Raw genomic sequence first — 20,105 nt, 5'->3', positions numbered from 1 at the left:
TGAAAGCTGCTCACTATTTAAGATGAGGTTGACAGGAAGCAAGGGTGGTTCTGAAACTATCTTTCAACTGCCCCCGCCCATCCTTGGAGCAGCCAAAGGACAAACCCAAGCCCGTGAAAGGAACCTCAGGGCAGGACTGGATGTAGGTTGAATACTGGTATTGACACATTTCTAGTCAGTGTCTTTGCTTGGGGTGAAGGAATTGGTTTTCATTTAACAAAGTTATCAGATTGTTTTTAAATTATGTACCTGCCATACGCAGTAGGCGGAAAATGCCCATCCCTGAATCAGGCTGCTTGTGCTGCTCAAGGGCCATCATGTCAGAGAGCATCAGATGGAGCGCAGGGGATTCCGGCCTGCCTCAGAACACCCTCTTCTGCTCCTTCCCCATAACCCCCCCTACTCTGACAGAAGGGTAAGCAAAAAGCAGAGCCAGCTATGCCTACTTTACATTACTCAGGAAATCCCCTACAGCTGGAAATCCTTAGCTACTCTGTAAGCTGCTTTGTGCTACCTGAGCAGCCAGATGTCAAGATAAGAATTTGTCCCCGAAGCATATGGTCATATATAACTTTTTAAAAATTCCCTTACTTTGTTAAATGAAAATGATTTTTTTCACACCAAGAAAAGGCAGCCCTCACTAGAACTGTGTCCATACCAGATTTTAAACTCCAATTATTTTTATAGCACACCATAGAAAAAAAATGCTAGAAAGTATTAAAACAAAAAAGTTATTTTTCTATTCTCCCACAACTGAAAATTAAATAATCAAAATTAAAAAAAAAACACGTTGAACACATACTTTAGAGATTTGGTCTGCTAAACAGACAGTGTTTCACAGAAAGTACATTCCCATTGGGGTTGTGCATGCCTTTTACAAACTGAATGGAAAAAAATAATAAAGTAGGCTAGCAATTAAAGCGGCGTTTGGGCATTGCTTAGCACAAAAACCACGAAGTCTAAACTATTTTGATTAAGGACTGGCACCAAATCTCAGCTATACCACTCTTAGTGCATTACCTTAAATCTTTTGGCCTTTTTACGATTGTTAACCCAGCTATGAAATTAGCTAAGACCAGGAATCTTTCTGAAAACAAGATACTGCAACTGAGTTGTGCATACCTTGGAAATATGTACCTGCAAATCTGTTCCCTTTTCTTTCCTTATGCAAGCATTTAAAAAAACATCAGGAAAGTAAACTCAAAACCTCACTGAAGTAAAGTGTTTGCAGTACTCCAACAAAGCACTGGTGATTCAGTTTACAGGACAAAACTTTATATTTTATAACTCAATCCATTATGCCCAGAGGACTCTGAGTTCTTCAAACCAAGGACAGTCTTCTATACAGAGCAGAGCAAATTTTTCAAATAAAAAATGGTCTTTTTTTAAAAAAAAATAAAAATTGTTATATTGATTTTAAAAAAAAGTGGAGAAATAATAAACTTTATTTTTTATGGCAATTGGGGAATGAAAAGGGTAACCTGCTTTTTTTTGGTTTTATTCTCTATGTTTGGGTGGTCTTTTCTAGTTTTCTTCATCCTTTCCTTTTGCATTAGGTCACTATTCACCAGTATTCTCTTTTGTTGTTTTTCAATGGTAGTTTGTAGGACTTGTTGTTTTATTTGTGCACTGCCAGTTTTAATAGAGAAGAGCAGTCATGTGGTTGGATTTTTTTCAAAATGAAATATTTTACATAAGAACAGCCATACTGGGTCACACCAAAGGTCCATCTAGCCTAGTCTTTTGACTGTGGCCAATGCCAGGTGCTTCAGAGGGAATGAACAGAACAGGGCAATCATCAAGTAATCTATCCCCTGTTGTCCATGCCCAGCTTCTGGCAGCCACAGGTTTAGGGTAACCCAGAGTATAGGGTTGCATCCCTGACCATCTTACCTAATAGCCATTGATGGACTATCCGCCATGAACTTAAATAATTCTTTTTTTAAGCACAGTTATACTTTTGGTCTTCACAACATCTCGTGGCAAAGAGTTCCACGGGTTGACTGTGTTGTGTGAAGAAGTGCTTTCTTTCTTTCATTTGTTTTTAAACCTGTTGCCTATTAATTTCATTCGGTGATCCCGAGTTCTTGTGTTATGTGAAGGAGTAAATAATACTCCCTTATTCACTTTCTCCACACCAGTCAAGATTTTAGAGATTTCTATCATATCACCCCTTTGTCATCTCCTTTCCAAGCTGAAAAATCCTGATCTTTTTAATTGCGCCTCATATGGCAGCTGTTCCATACTCCTAATAATTTTTGTTGCCCTTCTCTATATCTTTTCAAACTCCAATACATCTTTTTTGAGTTAGGGCAACCAGATCAGCACACAGTATGCAAGATGTGAGTATACCATGGATTTATAGAGAGGCATTATGATATTTTCTGTCTTGTTATCTATCCCTTTCTTAATGGTTCTTAACATTCTGTTCGCTTTTTTGACTGCCGCTGCACACTGAGCAGATGTTTTCAGAAAACTATCCATAATGACTCCAAGATCTCTTTCTTGAGCGGTAACAGCTAATTTAGACCCCATCAAAAGCCATCAACTTCAAAATGAAAAAATCCCAATATAAATTCTGCAATTGAGAAAAGCATCAATCTTTTTTCACACACAACAAAATGGAAAGAGTTTCAAAATTTTCAAGCTTTCTGTGAAATTTGTTTGTGTTTGTTGTCCAGGTCTATTTACACAGAGCTGAGAAGTGGTCTGCCAATATTCTGACTGACCTTGCTTCTGACGTGTGACTTTGAGTCTTTTAAAATCACTGTAATATGTCAAATAGTGGAAGGGAGGAGAAGATAGGGTTAATAATGTCATAATATAAAGTATGTTGCTATAATCAAAATCTTTACTACTTTTGTTTCTCTCAAAAATGTTAAATGTATTTCCATACCAGACAACGGCACTGCTGACAGCTGTAGGTCCAGTTGTCCCCATTACGATACAGCTTATGACCATTTTGGTCTAAACACTGACTGGTCACTCTTGTGTCACACTCTGGGCAGCAAAAGAGATCAACGCTGGGGTTCTGACAATCGCAAGCTGTTCGCCGGCAAAATATCTTCCCGTTCTGTAGAAAACAAATTGTCACTGGTATCAAGCAAGTGGTAAATAGCAGAGGACTATCAGATGACTAGGAAAGGCCATCAGAAATAGCAAAGCATGTATTGGTATTTCAGGGCAGATACTGCAGATTACCTAAGGAATTTGAAGTTATTCTTATAGGGTCCAATCCTCCAATAAATGAGTCTCCCTAGCTCCCATTGTTGTAAAGATCACCCCACCGATGCTAGTGGACATTTAGCTATCTGTAGAGTTTCTTTTCTTTTTTTTTAAACCAGTATCCTCTGAGGCTGAGAAAAATGTTACTGTGTCCCCTCTTGTTCCTAACCCACTAGATTAAAAAAAAAATGAACAGCTTCTCGGGTTCAGATGGAATGAAGTAATTTTATCTCATCAATATTATGAATGAAATCTCCAAATAGTTACCTCTTTTTCTAGCACGTATCCGAACAATAGTTTCCTTTGCACTGTCTTTTGAATAACTGTGTGATTGTCAAGAAAATTTTATATAAATTGAAACTGTGCAGGTGGCCTGATAAATTTAATAGGAACACACTACATTAGAAACTCAGTGAAAGCCAGTACTGTCAAAGGAACTTAATACAGCAAAATCATAGTGGCATTAAGTATTCCTTAATCTTAATTTATCTCTAGTTATACTCTACATCTGGACCTTCCATTTATCCGACAAAAACTACTCGGCCACAACATATCACATCGCATAATAATCTGGAGTCATGCATTGAAGATGTATTTTTATTCTACAGATTCCCTCAAATATGATTTTCCTATTTCAGGTGCTAAGTATTTACACATAGTGTGATGTATTCAGATAAATACCATCAATCAGAATTATCATACTAAACACAGAAATGTCTTCTGAATGTAAAATGGAGAGGACACATCCATTTGGTGCAAAATTCTAATTCTAGTGATGAAAATTGTAGGGATAACTGTGTTATAAATTATACCCTTCATTATAGGTGAGTCAATGCATTGTTACTCTATATACAGAATGGGAAACTGAAATCCTAGTTTACAATGAAGAGTGCTATTGAAAAGTTTTGATTTTAATTAGACTATTGATTTGTTCAATTCTTACCCATGCAAAGTTTTAATCACAGGCAAGGAAAAGCTTGGCTGAGTAAGGAATGAGGGCCAGAACCTGCTCTGAGTTACACTGGTTTAATTCCTGAGTAAATTCATTAAGTTACTCTGAATTAAGTTACTGAATAACAGCAGTAGGGCTGTACCCGAACTAAGCAGAAATACAAACATCCATTAATAATGCCACATTCACACATCATGCTTACAAGTAAAAGGAGCTTTCCTAGAGTGATATTACAGAACTGACTAATCAGAGTATTTCTTAAATCAGCCCCCATAATTATTGTAAGGGGTGATTACTAAGACGATTGGGGATAAGCCAAAATGGATTTCTCCACATACAGGTTGAATAGGCTAAATAGCCAAAATGACATTAAGTTGTGGTGGCAGTTGCTTAGATTTTCTGTATTCATAAGTTTTAATTTGTAAACAAAAATCCAATAAAACAAAACAAAACCTTTCTGCAAAGCAATGCACAGAACACTAGCGGCAAGGAATCATAATGCTTATCTTAGCTAATGACACTGCAGGTGTTCAATAATATTCCTGAAATGATTAGCATATTACATTTGATTGCAGGAATAATTAAAATTGCTTATTATGTGCAACAAAAAAAACCCAACAACAGGTCACTGAAGCATGGAAAAGTAGAGAGCACAACACCTATAAAATGCTGGACTCAATTGTTTTTTCCACCAACAGTGCAAAGGGCTAGATTGTCACATCCCTTACTACAATGCAGGGTAGTATGAAGTAGTAGTGCTCTCTCCCTTACTTGCTGCTGAGCTTGTCACTCCACCTGTATGGGAGAGAGCAGGGTCTATTCATTTGATATTCCAGAGAGCAAATGTTAGGGAGAGCAGGAGGAGTTCTGACTCCATTCCCCAATCAGATTTGCTGGCCAGAGCAGCAAGCTAGATGCAGGATGGCAAAAGGAATAAACTATTTTAGGAAAAGGAGAGAAGTCATCTCCTCCCTCCCTAGAGCAAGTGAGTAACAGACAAGGAGCTGTGAGTCTCAGAGGAGGAGGAATTATGATTATCTGACCTACGTGCTACCTCGCACTCAGGGAGATTGTAAAGTTACAATCTTGCCTAAGCATTCCAACATGACGACTGGCTCCATACATTCAAGGATGTGCAGGCCCGCTATGTGACTTGGAGGTAGTGACAGTGACAAATAATTTCACCATCTGAATGTGGGAGTTCTGATTAAAAACTGCTAGCAATAACCTGTCCATCCTGTTTAGAATTACATCCTTTTGCCTTCAGATTATTTTTAAAATTACCCCTCTTATTTGGTAACAGCGCTGGTGGTTCTGTGCTACTCATGACTCCTGCATTCCTTAGAGAAGTAACTAAGCCTTTACCATTGCCGTCACTCTATTTCAGAAGACAGATAATGTTTCATGATTCTGCTTGAGAGCCTCTGATAATAACACTACACTACTTCCCTCCTCATTCTTTTTAGCATCACATGTTTTGTTTGCAACCTTGTTAGGCCTCATGCTTTGCAGAAAGCATTTTGATTCCCACGATGCTATGACACAGAGGCTACAGCTACACTTGGAGCTGGGAGAGCGATTCCCAGCTTGAATACATGTACTCATGCTAGCTTTCATTGAGCTACTGTGCTAAAAACAGTGGTGCAGATGTGGTAACATGGGCAGCCACTCCAAGTATGTATCCATGAGATGCAGGCAGATTGTGCTTGGAGTGGCTAGTCCATGCCACCTCTCGCTGCTGCTCATGCTACTATAGCTATGCTAGTATTTTCAGCATGCTAGTTGAAGCAGAGCTAGCACAGGTATGTCAGCGCAAGGTGAGAATCATGGCACCATCTCCAAGTCAAAAAGCCTCTTCAGATGCAGCATCCCACTTACTTCTTTGGAATTCTAATTCTAATAGCTACCGCTGCTCCTTGGAGGTTGTTTAATTATGCCAGCGGGTGAGCTCTCTCCCGTTGCCATAGAGCAGCTACATGAGACACCTTACAGTGGCGCAGTCTAGGGTTTGTAACCATCAGAAGATTGAAGTTCTGGAACAGCCTTCCACAGGAAGCAGTGAGGGGGCAAAAAACCTTACTGGCTGTGAGAATAAGCTTGATAAGTTTATGGTGGGGATGGTATGATGAGACTACCTATAATGGCATGTAGCTGATCTGCGACTGCTAGCAGCAAATATCTCCAGTGACTGGTGATGGGACACGAGGTGGGGAGGGCTCTGAGTTACTACAGTGAATTCTTTCCCAGGTTTCTGGCTGGTGGATCTTGCCCACATGCTGAGGATATAACTGATTACCATATTTGGGATCGCGAAGGAATTTTCTCCTGGTCAGATTGGCAGATGCTCTCGTTTTTTTTTTACCTTCCTCTGCAGCATGGGGCATGGGTCATTTGCAGGTTCTAACTAGTGTAAATGGTGAATTACCTATAACTTGAAGTCTTTAAATCATGATTTGAGGACTTCAGCAACTCAGCCAGAGGTTAGGGGTCTATTACAGGAGTGGGTAGGTGAGGTTCTGTGGCCTGCAATGTGCAGGTGGTCAGATTAGATGATCACGATGGTTCCTTCTAACCTTTAAATCTGAGTCAGGGATAGAATCTAACTACTACACTGTTGTAATCTAACTACTACACTGCACTCTCTAAAGAGGATACACTTTCACTCAGAGTTCCATCCCACCCCTTCTGGAACTATGCTTGTCCTTCTCACTTACAAAAATTGTATATTCTTTCTCTTTAAAGGGAAGGTAGAGGTATATGCATATGAAGAAACAATTGAAATATATAATTCCAGCCAGGCTGCTTTATTCACAAAATGCTAGAACAACAAACCAGGATTAAAAAACACAAGTCTCTGCAAGTCCTGTATAGTAATTCTCATAAGATGCACTTGGAGAAGGCAAAGCAATCTACTTCAGGCTACTTTGTTAATTATTGCATTCAACTAATTAAGCTTTATGATTTTTAAATGTTTTTATAAATTTTGTTCTCATGCATGGGAACAAATATGATTGCAAGGGATTATCTACCATATTATGCTTGATTAAGTGCTACCATAATCCCTTGTCTTTCACTTTAAAAAAACAAACAAACCTGTATCCCCTCAGGCCCAGGGTGAGCAGGAATGGCTTCTGAGTCTGATACAATTATTAATGTTGGATCGTACCTTACTCCTTGAATAGCCCCACTGAAGTCAAGTCAATGGGGCTACTTGTGGACTTAGAAGCTGGTTCACTGAAGTCAATGACATAATTCTCATAGCTTTTACCATGAATAGCATGTCTTTTCTTGAATGAAGAATTTTATGTTAGTTTTCATATAAGCCAGACTTGCAAAAGTATCATGGAAATGTACCAGGTCAGGGACAAAATTTATGCACCTGACCTTTTAAACAATTATTTAATGATTTTGGGGATTTTAGTCATATATACAAAACAATAATTTGCTTGTTCTGGGCAAAACAAGTGAGTAGCATTTTTCAAAACTTAGATAAACACATGTAAAAGAAATAATATAGTTGGCTGTATCCTGTCCCTCGTCCCACTCCCCCAGATTGTAAGAGTGGATGACCCCCAAGTGCAGGACATGCAGAGAGATTTCACACTGCTTAAATGTTGTGGCAGCTGTCTCTGTGACAGCAGTCAACAGGTGAAGTCATGGCTAGTGGGTCTGAGATTTTGCAGATTCACTGACCAATCCTTGGTGTACTGGGAGCAAAGTGGCTGCTATTGCAACCTATGGGCTTAAAGAGCCTTTGAAGTGGTGCTCTGTGTACTAGCAGGGAAGGACCAAGGAGACCCCCCTTAAACTGGCTTTGAGCAAGGGTCCAGGATTTGGCTCCTGAAAATAAAGCAAATCCTGAAATAAAATAAAATAAAATAAATAAACCTAAAGCAAATATTAAAGAAGAAAGAAATGAGAGTGAGAGAAGAAGATATAAAGAAAAAAAATAAAATAAGGAGGAACAATGGCTACATAATATGCCACTATCTACTAGCTGGTCACATCACATATTTTCAAATACTTATAAGAGGAACTCGGCATAAGAAATAGTCTCAATGAGAACATGACAAATAAGGCATAAATTACAAGACTAACTAAGATGAAAATACTAATCGTTAAAACTCTACAAAGGCAGACCAGATGTCTCCATGTATATTAAGCTGTTCATTACATTGATAGGAAATCCTTTCATAGAACCAGACATTCTCTATGATTACAATACAAGTTCACTATATATTCAGCAGAGTTGCAGATGTCCACTCCTGAAGGGAGGGATTTGTACGGTGTCTGGCACTGCTATAAGTAATTAACGGTGTTAATCTGACCATGTTTCCATTCTAACCTAAAACATATAGCAGTGAATTCTGAATGTTGTATTGATTCTGATGGCCTGATCCGCCACTATGCTGTTCTAGTTTTATGGGAATTAAAAGCCTCCTTATAACTTCCAACAAACAGACCTTAATTGGCACACAGACCCTCACAAGCTGGAGCAATATTCCATTTCTACCGCCCTTTCTAACATATTTCCAGTGGGCCATATTCTGATCTCACCTATACCTATACAAGGGCTCAGTCTTATTCCTACTGTAGCCAATAGGATTGTGACCATTGACTTCAATGGAGTGGGTTTCAGACATAGATTTATACAGGTATAACTAAGATATGAATCCGGTTCTGAATGTCTCTCTAAAACCAGATTTACATTTATGAAACTCTACTGACTTCAGTGGAGTTTCTGTTCACTGACATTCGTCTAAGAGAGGAGTATCAGGCCCAATACCTTTTAACCTAAGTTTCCTAGAGGTCTGGTTAAGTCAAAACAGGATTGCTACTGAATCAGTATAAACCTTATTTCTGAAGTGGATTTACTTCGGTTATGACTAGCTTCCGCAAAAGTATATAAGAATTAAAGCTCAGCTTCTTCACAGAAAGAAAACACTAGAAAATCTAAGAAAGCACAAATGCAGGCCTCATGGAACTCACCTTACAGGAACAAACAGAGCACCTATCTTCCTTCAGCGTCCACACCTGACCATTCCGCTTCAAGCCACCTTCATGTGGGCAGTCACCAGTGCAAGATGGTCCTGAGGGACACAGACAGTCAAAACCTCCCGCCAAGTTCACACAGGCTGAATCGTTCCAACAGGTGTGGGTCCTTAAGGCACATTCATCAATATCTGCAAAACACAGCCAGTTTATAGTGCTCATCTTGGTTTCAAGTGAGAAATTGTACCATGGAATTTGTGATTGAATAGATACTGCTTGTCTGTCTTGGTGGTGCGAGAGTATGAAACACAGAATTTAGGCTTATTAAACCTGTACCGTATGATTAATTGTAAAAGCTGACATTCCTATTGGGGCTAAATAGCAATGACAAACTTGATCAGCCAGGCAAGGTGTAAAGTGATCCCCCAGTGATCAGGAGCAAGTGGACAATTAGAGTGACTCTGCAATTAGGCCACATTCTGTTCTGAGTTTTAGACTGAATTAGAAAGACACAATTCTTCATAAGCTCCGAGCATGAGCTAAGCTTCCCCCTACTAAAGGCAATCAATCACAGTCTTTGGCCACAGAGGAGGAGGAGGAAGGGAATAAAAGGAAAGAAATCAGAGGTACTTTATATAGAAAAGAAATCCTAGAGCTCCCAAGCTATACAAAGCCACGCAGTAAAAGCAAGTTTGAGCAAGGCAACAGGGAATTTAGCATAAACAAAATCTGGAGAAAGCACCTATTTTTCATCAATGACTTTAAAACTACCAAACCACTTAATGCTGGAGGAGAAGTGAAATATTGTATCCAATTGAAATTGCTGGGGACATGCTGATAGGCAGAATGTAATTATTCCAAGTTGTAATGTGGCCTGGCCAGGAGATCTCTTGGAGACAAGGCTATGAGATCTTTGAGTTAAGTGCAATCTGGAAAATAGGCATGTTTCTCCAGCAGATCTTTCGAGCAGTATTTAAGAAGATATGGACAGAATTTCCAGCTAAAATGCAATTGAATTGGCCCTGTTTTCATACTGTATATAACTGCCAAAAAGCTTAACCACATTGCAGCACAAAGTTTTGGATTTGGATGAGATGAAGCATTTTATATACATATACATGTGAAATACATTTTGTGTGTGTATGTACATGCACATACGTAAATATGACTGGGAATAGATATCAAATCTTATACTGTGCTTTTTTCATCCTGAAGAATTCTAAAGCTCTTTTGTATAAAACTTTACAAAACACACCGCAGAATCACTACACTTCTGGGCTGAAATATGGCAACTGTTTAATTACATGCAGCACCACTACACAAGAGTTTAGGAAAAGAAGTGAATGATATAATATGCATTTGAAACTGCTAAGGGAATTTACGTAAGGAACCTAAGCTAATCTAGAATTTGGCCAGGATAATAGGGCTAAGGATGATACTTCTGTGGCAAGTACCATCTGATCTTTAATGACCTCCACAAGCAATCAGGACCCTGGTTTACATTTTATCCCAAAGAAGCATTTCTGTAAGCATGGTATCCTCTCAAACACAAAGAGTACAGAGTTAGTTCTAACTCAGAAATTAGACTGTTAGCTACTCCATTGCCAACAGTACTTCCTACATCAACCTGGTTTTCTTTTGAGTAAAACCTTCCTAGAGAGGAACAGTGATCCAGTGGTTAGGAAACTAGCCTAGGATTTGGCAGACTAGGTTCAATTCCCTGCTCTACCACAGACTTCCTTTGTGACCTTGGGCAAGTCAGGTAGAGATGGGGACCAGAAGGTCTAAGTAGTCCTTTCCTACCTCATAGGGATGTTGTGAAGATAAAAAAGGTGAAGCAGAGAGTTAGTCAGGCCTCAGAGGGGTGTCTCTAAGGCTATGTCTACACTGCCAATTGAACAATAAAACTTTTGTCATTCAGAGGTGTTAACCCGCACCCCACCCCCTGAAGGAAAAAGTTTTTCCGGTGACAAGTGCCAATGTGAACAGTGCTCTGTTAGCTGGAGCGCTCTCCTGCCGACAATGCAAATGCTGCTCTTTGGGGGTGGAAGCTTTTTGGCGGCAGGAGAGCCGACAAACAGCAGCTACACTGCGCAATTTCTAGCGGCACGGCATTAGTGACACAACCAGTAGCTAAAAGCTGTGTAGTGTAGACATAGCCTGGTATGGCAACACCCATTGTTTCAGGGTGGGTGTGGGTGTCTTTCTATGTATTTTCTACTGCATGCATCCAATAAAGTGGGTTTTAGCCCACAAAAGCTTATGCTCAATAAAGTCTCAAAGGTGCCACAAGTACTCCTCGTTCTTCTTGCTCAGCAGTATTCCTAATGGCACAGTTCAGCCTTTAGACTTCTCTGGCACTGATATATTTTGCTGCCTCATGTCTGACAAAGAAACTAGTTATAATCTAACTTTTTTGGGGGAGTACCAAAAAAGTATCTTATGTACCCACCCTTACCCCCTTTAGTGTTCACTTCAGTGTTCATATAATAAAGGAAACCACCTGGAAGAGCCACTACAGGTGATGGAAAAGGGGATTTATGAATGAAAAACAAATCTTGTGTCCCATTACTTCTCAGGTGACAGAGTACCATGAAAAGAAAAAGACAAAAGGACAAGAAAAAGAAACAAAAAATTGTGACATAAATTGGGCCATGAATAAGCTGATACTGAATCAGTGATTTCAATGGAAGACAATAACCAATTAGCTACAATGGGTCTGAGAGCATTCTTGAAAAAAACTATCTTCTACTTGTCTCTTCGGTGCTTGACCTTGTATTTTGTCTTGAAAATAAATGTGACATACTCTTTGCCTTTGGTGATTTCACATTTAATAGATGCAAGCATTGTCAATATTTTCTTCCCAACAATGTTAAGACCTCCCTGAATAGCATATATATATATATATATATAAATAAAAAATATGCAGCAGGATTAGCGTGCAGATTAGAAGAGTATCTTTTACTGTTCAAAACTAAAAGGATTTCACAGATGAATATAGAGCCATATTGCCTACCGAGTTCCATGTAATTGCTTTACTTATGACACAGAAATCTAATTCTGCTTCCGTGCAATTTAACAGATTTATGGAAAGCCAGATGTTAGCAATTATAGAAACTGACATTATTCATATTCTCAGTACTATAGACCTGTTTGCACTGAACAAAGCCAACTTAATCTATTATATATATCCAAAAGGGAAGAAGTACCCTATTTACATATTGCAACTGTTGTTCTCTGCTGAGTGCACATAAAGACTACGCCCTACTGAGAGTTGCCCAAACTAGCAAGCAGGCCATTCATGATAAAAGAACCAATCAAGCAAAAGCCAAGCAACATATTTTCTACGCAAATCTCTAATCACTGCTCAGTTCATTTTTCTTTCTTAATACAAATGATGGTTCCCTATTATTTTTATTGCATTTATTATTTAAATGTTTTACTCATTAATCAAATATAAAAAGCTTATAGGTTGCATCCATTCGATAGCTGAACTTTTAATAGAACTAATTTTCTCAGAACATCTCTGTGGCAGTTTTCTCTTGTTGCAGACTGTGTTTCTGAGCATCTGAATAAACCATCCACATTGCCAATAACTTCAGAAAAAAAGTTTTAAGCTTAATTTGATATTCTCATTTTTGCACCACTGGACATTAAATTGTGAGGGTTTTGTAAACAGATTAAGGGCCTGGTTCCAATCTCACTTATCTCAATACAGCTATTCCATTATAAATGAGAGAAAATGGAATTACTCAGGTATAAATGAGTAATTGAATACATAGTAAAAGAACAGAAAGAGTCAATTTTAAAATATGGAAGAAAATAATCCATATTTACCACTAAATGAGTTTACAAGAGTGGCTTTGCTGGGATAGCCACAGGAAAGTGGACTGAATTCTCTATTATAATGAATTGGCTCTGCCTTGGATATTGCAGCAATTTAAAATTATTTTATGATGTCCAAGTGATACTTAGCTCAAATAATTTGTTGAGTGACAATGCTGTAGAAAAGTTAGCCCAATTTACAGACCTAAATATTACAATATACAACTTCAAGAATGTGAATTTGAAATTAAGTAATAAAAAATGATATCACAAGTCTCATATCATCTCCATCATTATCACAGAAATCCTAGTTTGACTCAAACTGAGAATATCTGATAAATGCCAACATATCACCACCCACTTGGTGAAACCAACTGCTATTTTCTCTGTTATCAGCCATAAAGGTTCTGGGAAGGCGATCAGCTAAGATTTGAGAACTCTGTTAATTATGCATGAGGCATTGCTATGCAGAAGCTGCTCTTTCCCAGCCATAGCAGCTCTATGTGGTGGTACCGAAGCAAAAACTTGTTTGTTAATAAAGCTAGGCAGCTATGATTGAAGAGGCAGGTACTATATACAAAGCAGCAAACCTGCTTAGCCCCTTTCTGATTAGAACAACACTGGCAGTTATCTTCACTTCTTGGGACAAATTCATTCAGAGTCCACTGAAGGAAGTGAGATTAATTTAACTCCCATCTTTCTCCTCTGTATATGTCTAACTCATTTACAGAAAACACTTGAGGCCTGCTTAAGCAGTACCTCACACGGATTTCAGTGGGAGAACTTGTGGAGTAAGTTACTACTCAATATGAGTAAGGGTGGCCCAATCACTGCTCCCCTCAACAAATGCACATAATGCCAAATTGAGGTAGCATGGGAATAGATCCTTCAGTGGCTTGCTTACTTGCAATCTTTGTATTAGATTGTACCACAAGGACACAACCTATGTTAAGGGGTGGCAAGAGTACTGCAGATAACTAATGACCATCAGAAGTGTCACCACCTTCTACTCTAAATGCAAGCCACGCTTCTTTGACCTTGCCTTCTCTAACTTAAACACATAGGAACATTACTTTTAAAACAAATAAACTCCAACCAAAACAAAACAGTCCACTGTACACATAATTGTCTCTATGGGGAGAGGATGAGAGAGAGAATGAACCATGTGTGACATGTTTGTCACAGTGTTTCATGAATGTTTCTGAGGATACTATAGTGAGGAGGGCATATTAAGAACATATATAGATTAGGGAAGGATTCATTTATCAAAAAATGCAATTTCTGCCAGCTTCCTTCTTCCTTTAATTCAGATGTAATTTGCCTCAGGTATTACAAAAGTACCCATGGCCATTGTATTGTGGAAGGATGTGAACACCTAAAAGATAATAAGGTGGTAAGTAACAGTCAGCATGGATTTGTCAAGAACAAATCATGTCAAATTAACCTAATAGCTTTATTTGACCAGGTAACAGGCCTTGTGGATGGGGGGAAGGAATGGTATATCTTGACTTTAGTAAGGCTTTTGATACTGTCTCCCATGACCTTCTCATACACAAACTATGGAAATACAACCTAGATGAAGCTACTATAAGATGGATGCATAACTGGTTGAAAAAACATTCCCAGAGAGTAGTTTTCAGTGGCTCACAATCAAGATGGAAGGGTGTATCAAGTGAGCTTCCACAGGGATCAGTTCTGGCTCTGGTTCTGTTCAATATCTTCATCAATTATTTAGAAAATGGCATAGAGAATACAGTCAAAGTTTGTGGATGATACCAAGCTGGGAGGGGTTTTAGAGGATAGGATTAAAATTCAAAATGATCTGGACAAACTAGAGAAATGATCAGAAGTAAATAGGATGAAATTCAACACGGACAAATGCAAAGTACTCCACTTAGGAAGGAACAATCAATTGCAATCCTACAAAATGGGAAATGACTGACTACGAAAGAGTACTACAGAAAGGGATCTGGGGGTCATGGTAGATCACAAGCTAAATGAGAGTCAACAGTGTAACACTGTGGCAAAAAAAAAAAAGAGCAAACATCATTCTGGGCTGTATTAGCAGGAGTGTTGTAAGCAAGACATGAGAAGTAATTCTTCTGCTCTACTCCATGCTGATTGGGCCTCAGCTGGAGTGTTATGTTCAGTTCTGGGTGTCACATTTGAGAAAAGATGTGGACAAATGGGAGAAAATCCAGGAAAGAGCAACAAAATTGATTAAATGTCTAGAAAATATGTACCTATGAGGGAAGACTGAAAAAATTGGGTTTCTTTAGTCTGGAATTGGATTTCTTTAGTCTGGAGAAGAGAAGACTGAGAGGGGACATAACAGTTTTCAAGTACATAAAAGGTTGTTACAAGGAGGAGGGAGAAAAATTGTTCTTCTTAACCTCTGAGGATAGGAAAAGAAGCAATGGGCTTAAACTGCAGCAAGGGCGGTTTAGGTTGGACATTTGGAAAATCTTCCTGTCAGGGTTGTTAAGCACGGGAATAAATCACCTTGGGAGGTTGTAGAATATCCATCATTGGATATTTTTAAGAGCACATTAGACAAACACTTGTCAGGGATGGTCTAGATCAGTGTTTCCCAAACTTGGGATGCCGCTTGTTTAGGGAAAGCCCCTGGTGGGCTGGGCCGGTTTGTTTACCTGCAGCGTCCACAAGTTCGGCTGATCGCGGCTCCCACTGGCTGCGGTTCGCTGCTCTAGGCCAATGGAAGCTGCTGGAAGCACCACAGGCCGAGGGACATACTGACAGTGGCTTCCAGCAGCAACCATTGGCCTGGAGCAGCGAACTGCGGCCAGTGGGAGCCGCGACTGGCCGGACCTGATGACGCAGCAGGTAAACAAACTGGCCCAGCCCGCCAGGGGCTTTCCCTACACAAGTGGAATCCCAAGTTTGGGAAACACTGGTCTAGATAATACTTAGTCCTGCCATGAGTGCAGGGGACTGGACTAGATGACCTCTCGAGGTCCCTTCCATTCCTACAATTCTATGAATATACACACCAACACAAGTTCATTAGCTTGTTTTTGTTGAAATATTAAACTGATCTCTTGCCACCAAACTTCAGTTTTTTCTATAGCATCTTGCAATGTGTGCATGTGAGTAGAGCAATACGCTACTCTGATATCATGATAAACTGTCACAGAAAAAAAAACCTACTAGAGTGCTAATTTCAACTTTTATAGTCCATTAAAGCCACTAAAATATAATCTGATGTGACAAATGTACGCTGGGCTTCCAACAAACGTATGTTCAAGTTAAAGCTGAACACTGTTCTGACCAAATTATTTTTCACAAGAAATTTGTCACTTTAGCACTTTATTTTCTATTCTTTTAAAATAAAATTAATGGAAGGTGCTTGTGGTTTAAAAGGGAATGACAAAAAAGATCTATTTTTACTTAGGAAAAACTTTTTATCACTTTTATCCATAAAGACCTAACAGCCTATTAAAAGAACAGTGTCAAGTATGCTAGGTTTAAAATGTAGATTTTGCTTTAAAAAACATCCTTATACAAATCCATATATGACTAAAAGTGCTTACTTAAAAATCAATCTAAGGGCAGGGTTGTTTTTTTAGTGCATGAGAACGAACCAGAATAAGTAACTGCAAACAGAAAGTATGCATGACATCCATAAAGGAAACAAACAGAATAACTGTTTGAAAGAATTTTAAAAATCTGCTATACTTTTCAGTCTTTCAATCTAAGGTCTTATTGCACCAGAAGTAAGAACATTTTTTAAACACACAGGGTCTTATTTACAAGTGAGCCTTGGCTCCTTATTATCAGTCTGATGGTACAGAACAGCTATAAAAACCTCCCTCCATCAAGTCCTCCCACATAGGGGAATTCACCAGTTGCTCAAGCCACTATATGGGCTGTCCCAAGGATGTGGATGGGGAAACCCGAAGTCCTGGCAATCTCCACTTGCTGGAACAAACCCTGGCCATTGGCAGTCAGTACAAAATACAATAGCTTGAGGTTGCTTTACTTTACCCTGGGGGACTTGTGCAGGTAGCAAGCATGGAGGTGTCGTGCTGGCTTATAGCCATGTTTGCTTCCACACCAGTCTTGAAACAAACAAAGCTTGGCCAGAGTACAGAATCTACTCTGTGAATTTTATCATGGCAGTGTCTCTTTAAGGAATTTTGAGATCGACACATGTAAGATACAAAACTTGCCTAACAAAACACTTCTGTTTCAGCTCTTGTTGTGAAAAGTGCCATTGGTTCAAATGGGATTTAAATCATGAGTTCCACCCAACCCTCAAGCAGGTTTTCCTTAGCTATTCTATATTCTACTAAGAAATTCCTACAGTAAGGTGATTGAATATTCAGGAGTCAGGTAGCTGGTGCTAAATATACGGTAATGCCAAGGCACTTCAGATACTGAAAAAGAAAGTAGACAAACGAAGCGTGCTTCTGAGATTTTATGGAGGTTAAGTGACAATCCTGTGATAGCATTAGGAGTACTGAGGCATAAGTTAGCCTCACTGAATGAGTGAGAGGTTGTCTCTTGATATTTATGAAGTGAGCTATGGTTATTCATAGTTTACCTGCAGCAGACATGAACTCCGATATTACAAGCATGTATACATTAAGTTGGTACAATAGATGAGAGCAATGACAATACAGTAAATTCTAAAGGTTCTTCTTGGATATCTATTCGGCTTATTGTTTTTGTATCTGGTTCAAACCCACCCATCTGACAGTACAGAAGTGACAGAAGAGCAATTCAGTATGTGGGAGGATTTTCAAAAGAAATCTTTTGCAGAGAAAGCTTTTCTTCTTCTTTTGTTTTCAAATCTACACACTGGCTAAGAGCTCTAATGTATAGCATGCTGCAGCATTCTATACATTAGAGCTACACTAATCAAATTTCAAACCCTGGACTTGAAGCATTCTTGCATCCAGAATATGCTAAATACTGACTAACATGAGTTGAGATTTCTCTTAGAGCATGCATCTGACGAAGTGGGTATTCGCCCACGAAAGCTCATGCTCCAAAACGTCTGTTAGTCTATAAGGTGCCACAGGACTCTTTGCTGCTTTTACAGATCCAGACTAGTGAGTATGTGCATTGGGCTTTCCTAGGAGGTTTGAATTTATTCTGCTCAAACATGCAAGGGACCTGCTACAGGGGTTGGGTTGCTTCCAATGCTTGCAAAACAAATTGCAAGAGTGAGGCTCTGAACCACTTCAGGAAGTGAGTGTTTCAGCCTTTGAGCAGCCTTGCACTGGTGAGCAGCATTTTACGTACAGAGAATTGCTGGCACATGATGGCATATATTGTTGTCCTTGATTCACGTTTCCTTGTTTTGGTGGTGGTAACAACAGAGGTTGCCATTAAGAAGTCAATATTTACATACACTTGCCAGACAGCAGCATCTGATAGGTACTTAGGATAGGGAAATAGTGAAAGATCGCAAATACTTTTGTGTGGTAACCACTAAATGGCAAAACACACACAATATATCACATGAACATTCTTAACTCTCTGAATGGCCTTTCCATTAGTAAAGACCAGAAAGTAGAAGGTTCCCTACTTGTATAACTGCAGGATTTTTGATTGGGGAAATAAAACAACCCATCTGCTTTTGTTTTCAGAGTTAATTGGGGAAATCACACACAAAAGCAGCCATCATTTGCCCTGAACATGGTATTGTAAAAGGCATATAATGTCATGCACATGCTGGAACTGGAACTAAAAATAAACTCCGCAATTCTGAGCTCCTTACTGGTAGCCACCATTTTGTTAAAGTGACATCGTTTGTGAGAATATCAGGACGGAAACATATTTCATTTTAATACTGACTTGGGATGAACTCTTAAGCTAAGTTTGTAAAATCCAAACAAAACAGAAAGTATGGATTTCTTCTGTGTTTTGTGGATCAGAAGACAGATAACCCACTCAAGAGATGGCTCAGCTCCATGGCCATCTGTCTACTACCACAAAGGGGAGGAGAGCAGAATAGAGAGCCCACACAGAGCATATCCATAATTGCAAATCCCCAAAAGGAGGTTTAAGCAGCAACAAGCAATCTCCACTACTTCCCAATATTTAGCAGTAGCACTGGCTGTGTGGCTGTGCACCAGGTACTGTCTGTTGGGGCTGAGGAATCCTTCCTTCTGCACTGTGAATTTTGAGTGAACTTTACTAAAGAAAAATTCTTGGGCTACAGTCTGTTCTCCGGGATTTGGCCCTCTGTGATGCAACACTGTTTATTCAACAGACTATTACTATTGATGTAATAGGCATCACAGAAACTTGTTGGAATGATGACAATCAATGGGACATGGAAATACCAGGGTAAAAAATATACAGGACTGATAGAGTAGGTCACGCTGATTGAGTGGCACTATACGTAAAAGAAAGTATAGTGTCAAATATAGTAAAAATCTTAAATGAATCAAACAGTACTATAAAATCTCTATGGATTGAAATTCCATGCTTGAATAATAAGAGTATAGCAATAGGAATATACAACCAATCAACTGACCAGGATGGTGACTGAAATACTCAGGGAGATTAGAGATGCTAAAAAAACTCCCAGAACACCCAATAATAAGGGGGGATTTGCAACTATGCCCATGTTGAATGGGTACATGTCACGTCAGGATGGGATGCAGATATAAAATTTCTAGACACCAGTAATGACTGCTTCATGGAACAGCTAGTCCTGGAACTCACAATAGAAGCAGCAATATTGATTTAGTCCTAAATGGAGCAAGGATCTGCTCCAATACTCACCAAGAGATTACTAAAGCTGAACTGGTTGGGAATAGTGACCGTAATTAAATTTAACATCCTTATAGGGGGGGAAATACAAAATAAACCCACCAGAGTAGCTGTTCATTTCAAAAAGGGAAACTACCCAATAAATGTGGAAGCTAGTTAAAAGGAACAGTCATGAGACGTGCCTGCAAGCTGCATCGAATTATTTTAACACACCATAACAGAGGCTCAAACTAACGGTATTCCCCAAATAAAAACAAAACAATAAGAGCAGCAAAAAAAATGCCATGATGGCTAAACCACCACATAAAAGAGGCAGTTAGCGGCAAAAGGCATCCTTGAAAAATTGGAAGTCAAATCCTAGTGA

At 39.1% G+C, this 20,105-nt stretch overlaps 1 protein-coding gene across 6 annotated transcripts in view; it reads right to left on the bottom strand.

Annotated features, from left to right (window-relative positions):
- NELL1 (neural EGFL like 1) overlaps positions 1-20,105 on the bottom strand; it is a 436,046-nt gene that overhangs the window by 8,338 nt on the left and 407,603 nt on the right. For all 6 annotated transcript variants that reach the window (XM_045015869.1, XM_045015870.1, XM_045015871.1 and 3 more), the window contains 2 exons: positions 9,167-9,360; positions 2,897-3,073 (listed from right to left, as the gene is read on the bottom strand). In XM_045015869.1, coding sequence (XP_044871804.1) covers positions 2,897-3,073; positions 9,167-9,360 — 371 coding nt within the window. The remainder of the gene's footprint in view (positions 1-2,896; positions 3,074-9,166; positions 9,361-20,105) is intronic.

This window comes from Mauremys mutica, chromosome 4 (genome assembly GCF_020497125.1).
Source record: "Mauremys mutica isolate MM-2020 ecotype Southern chromosome 4, ASM2049712v1, whole genome shotgun sequence".
Lineage (NCBI taxonomy): Eukaryota > Metazoa > Chordata > Testudines > Geoemydidae > Mauremys > Mauremys mutica.
Note: the sequence above shows the minus strand (reverse complement) of the source record. Positions and strands in the feature narration are given on the sequence as shown.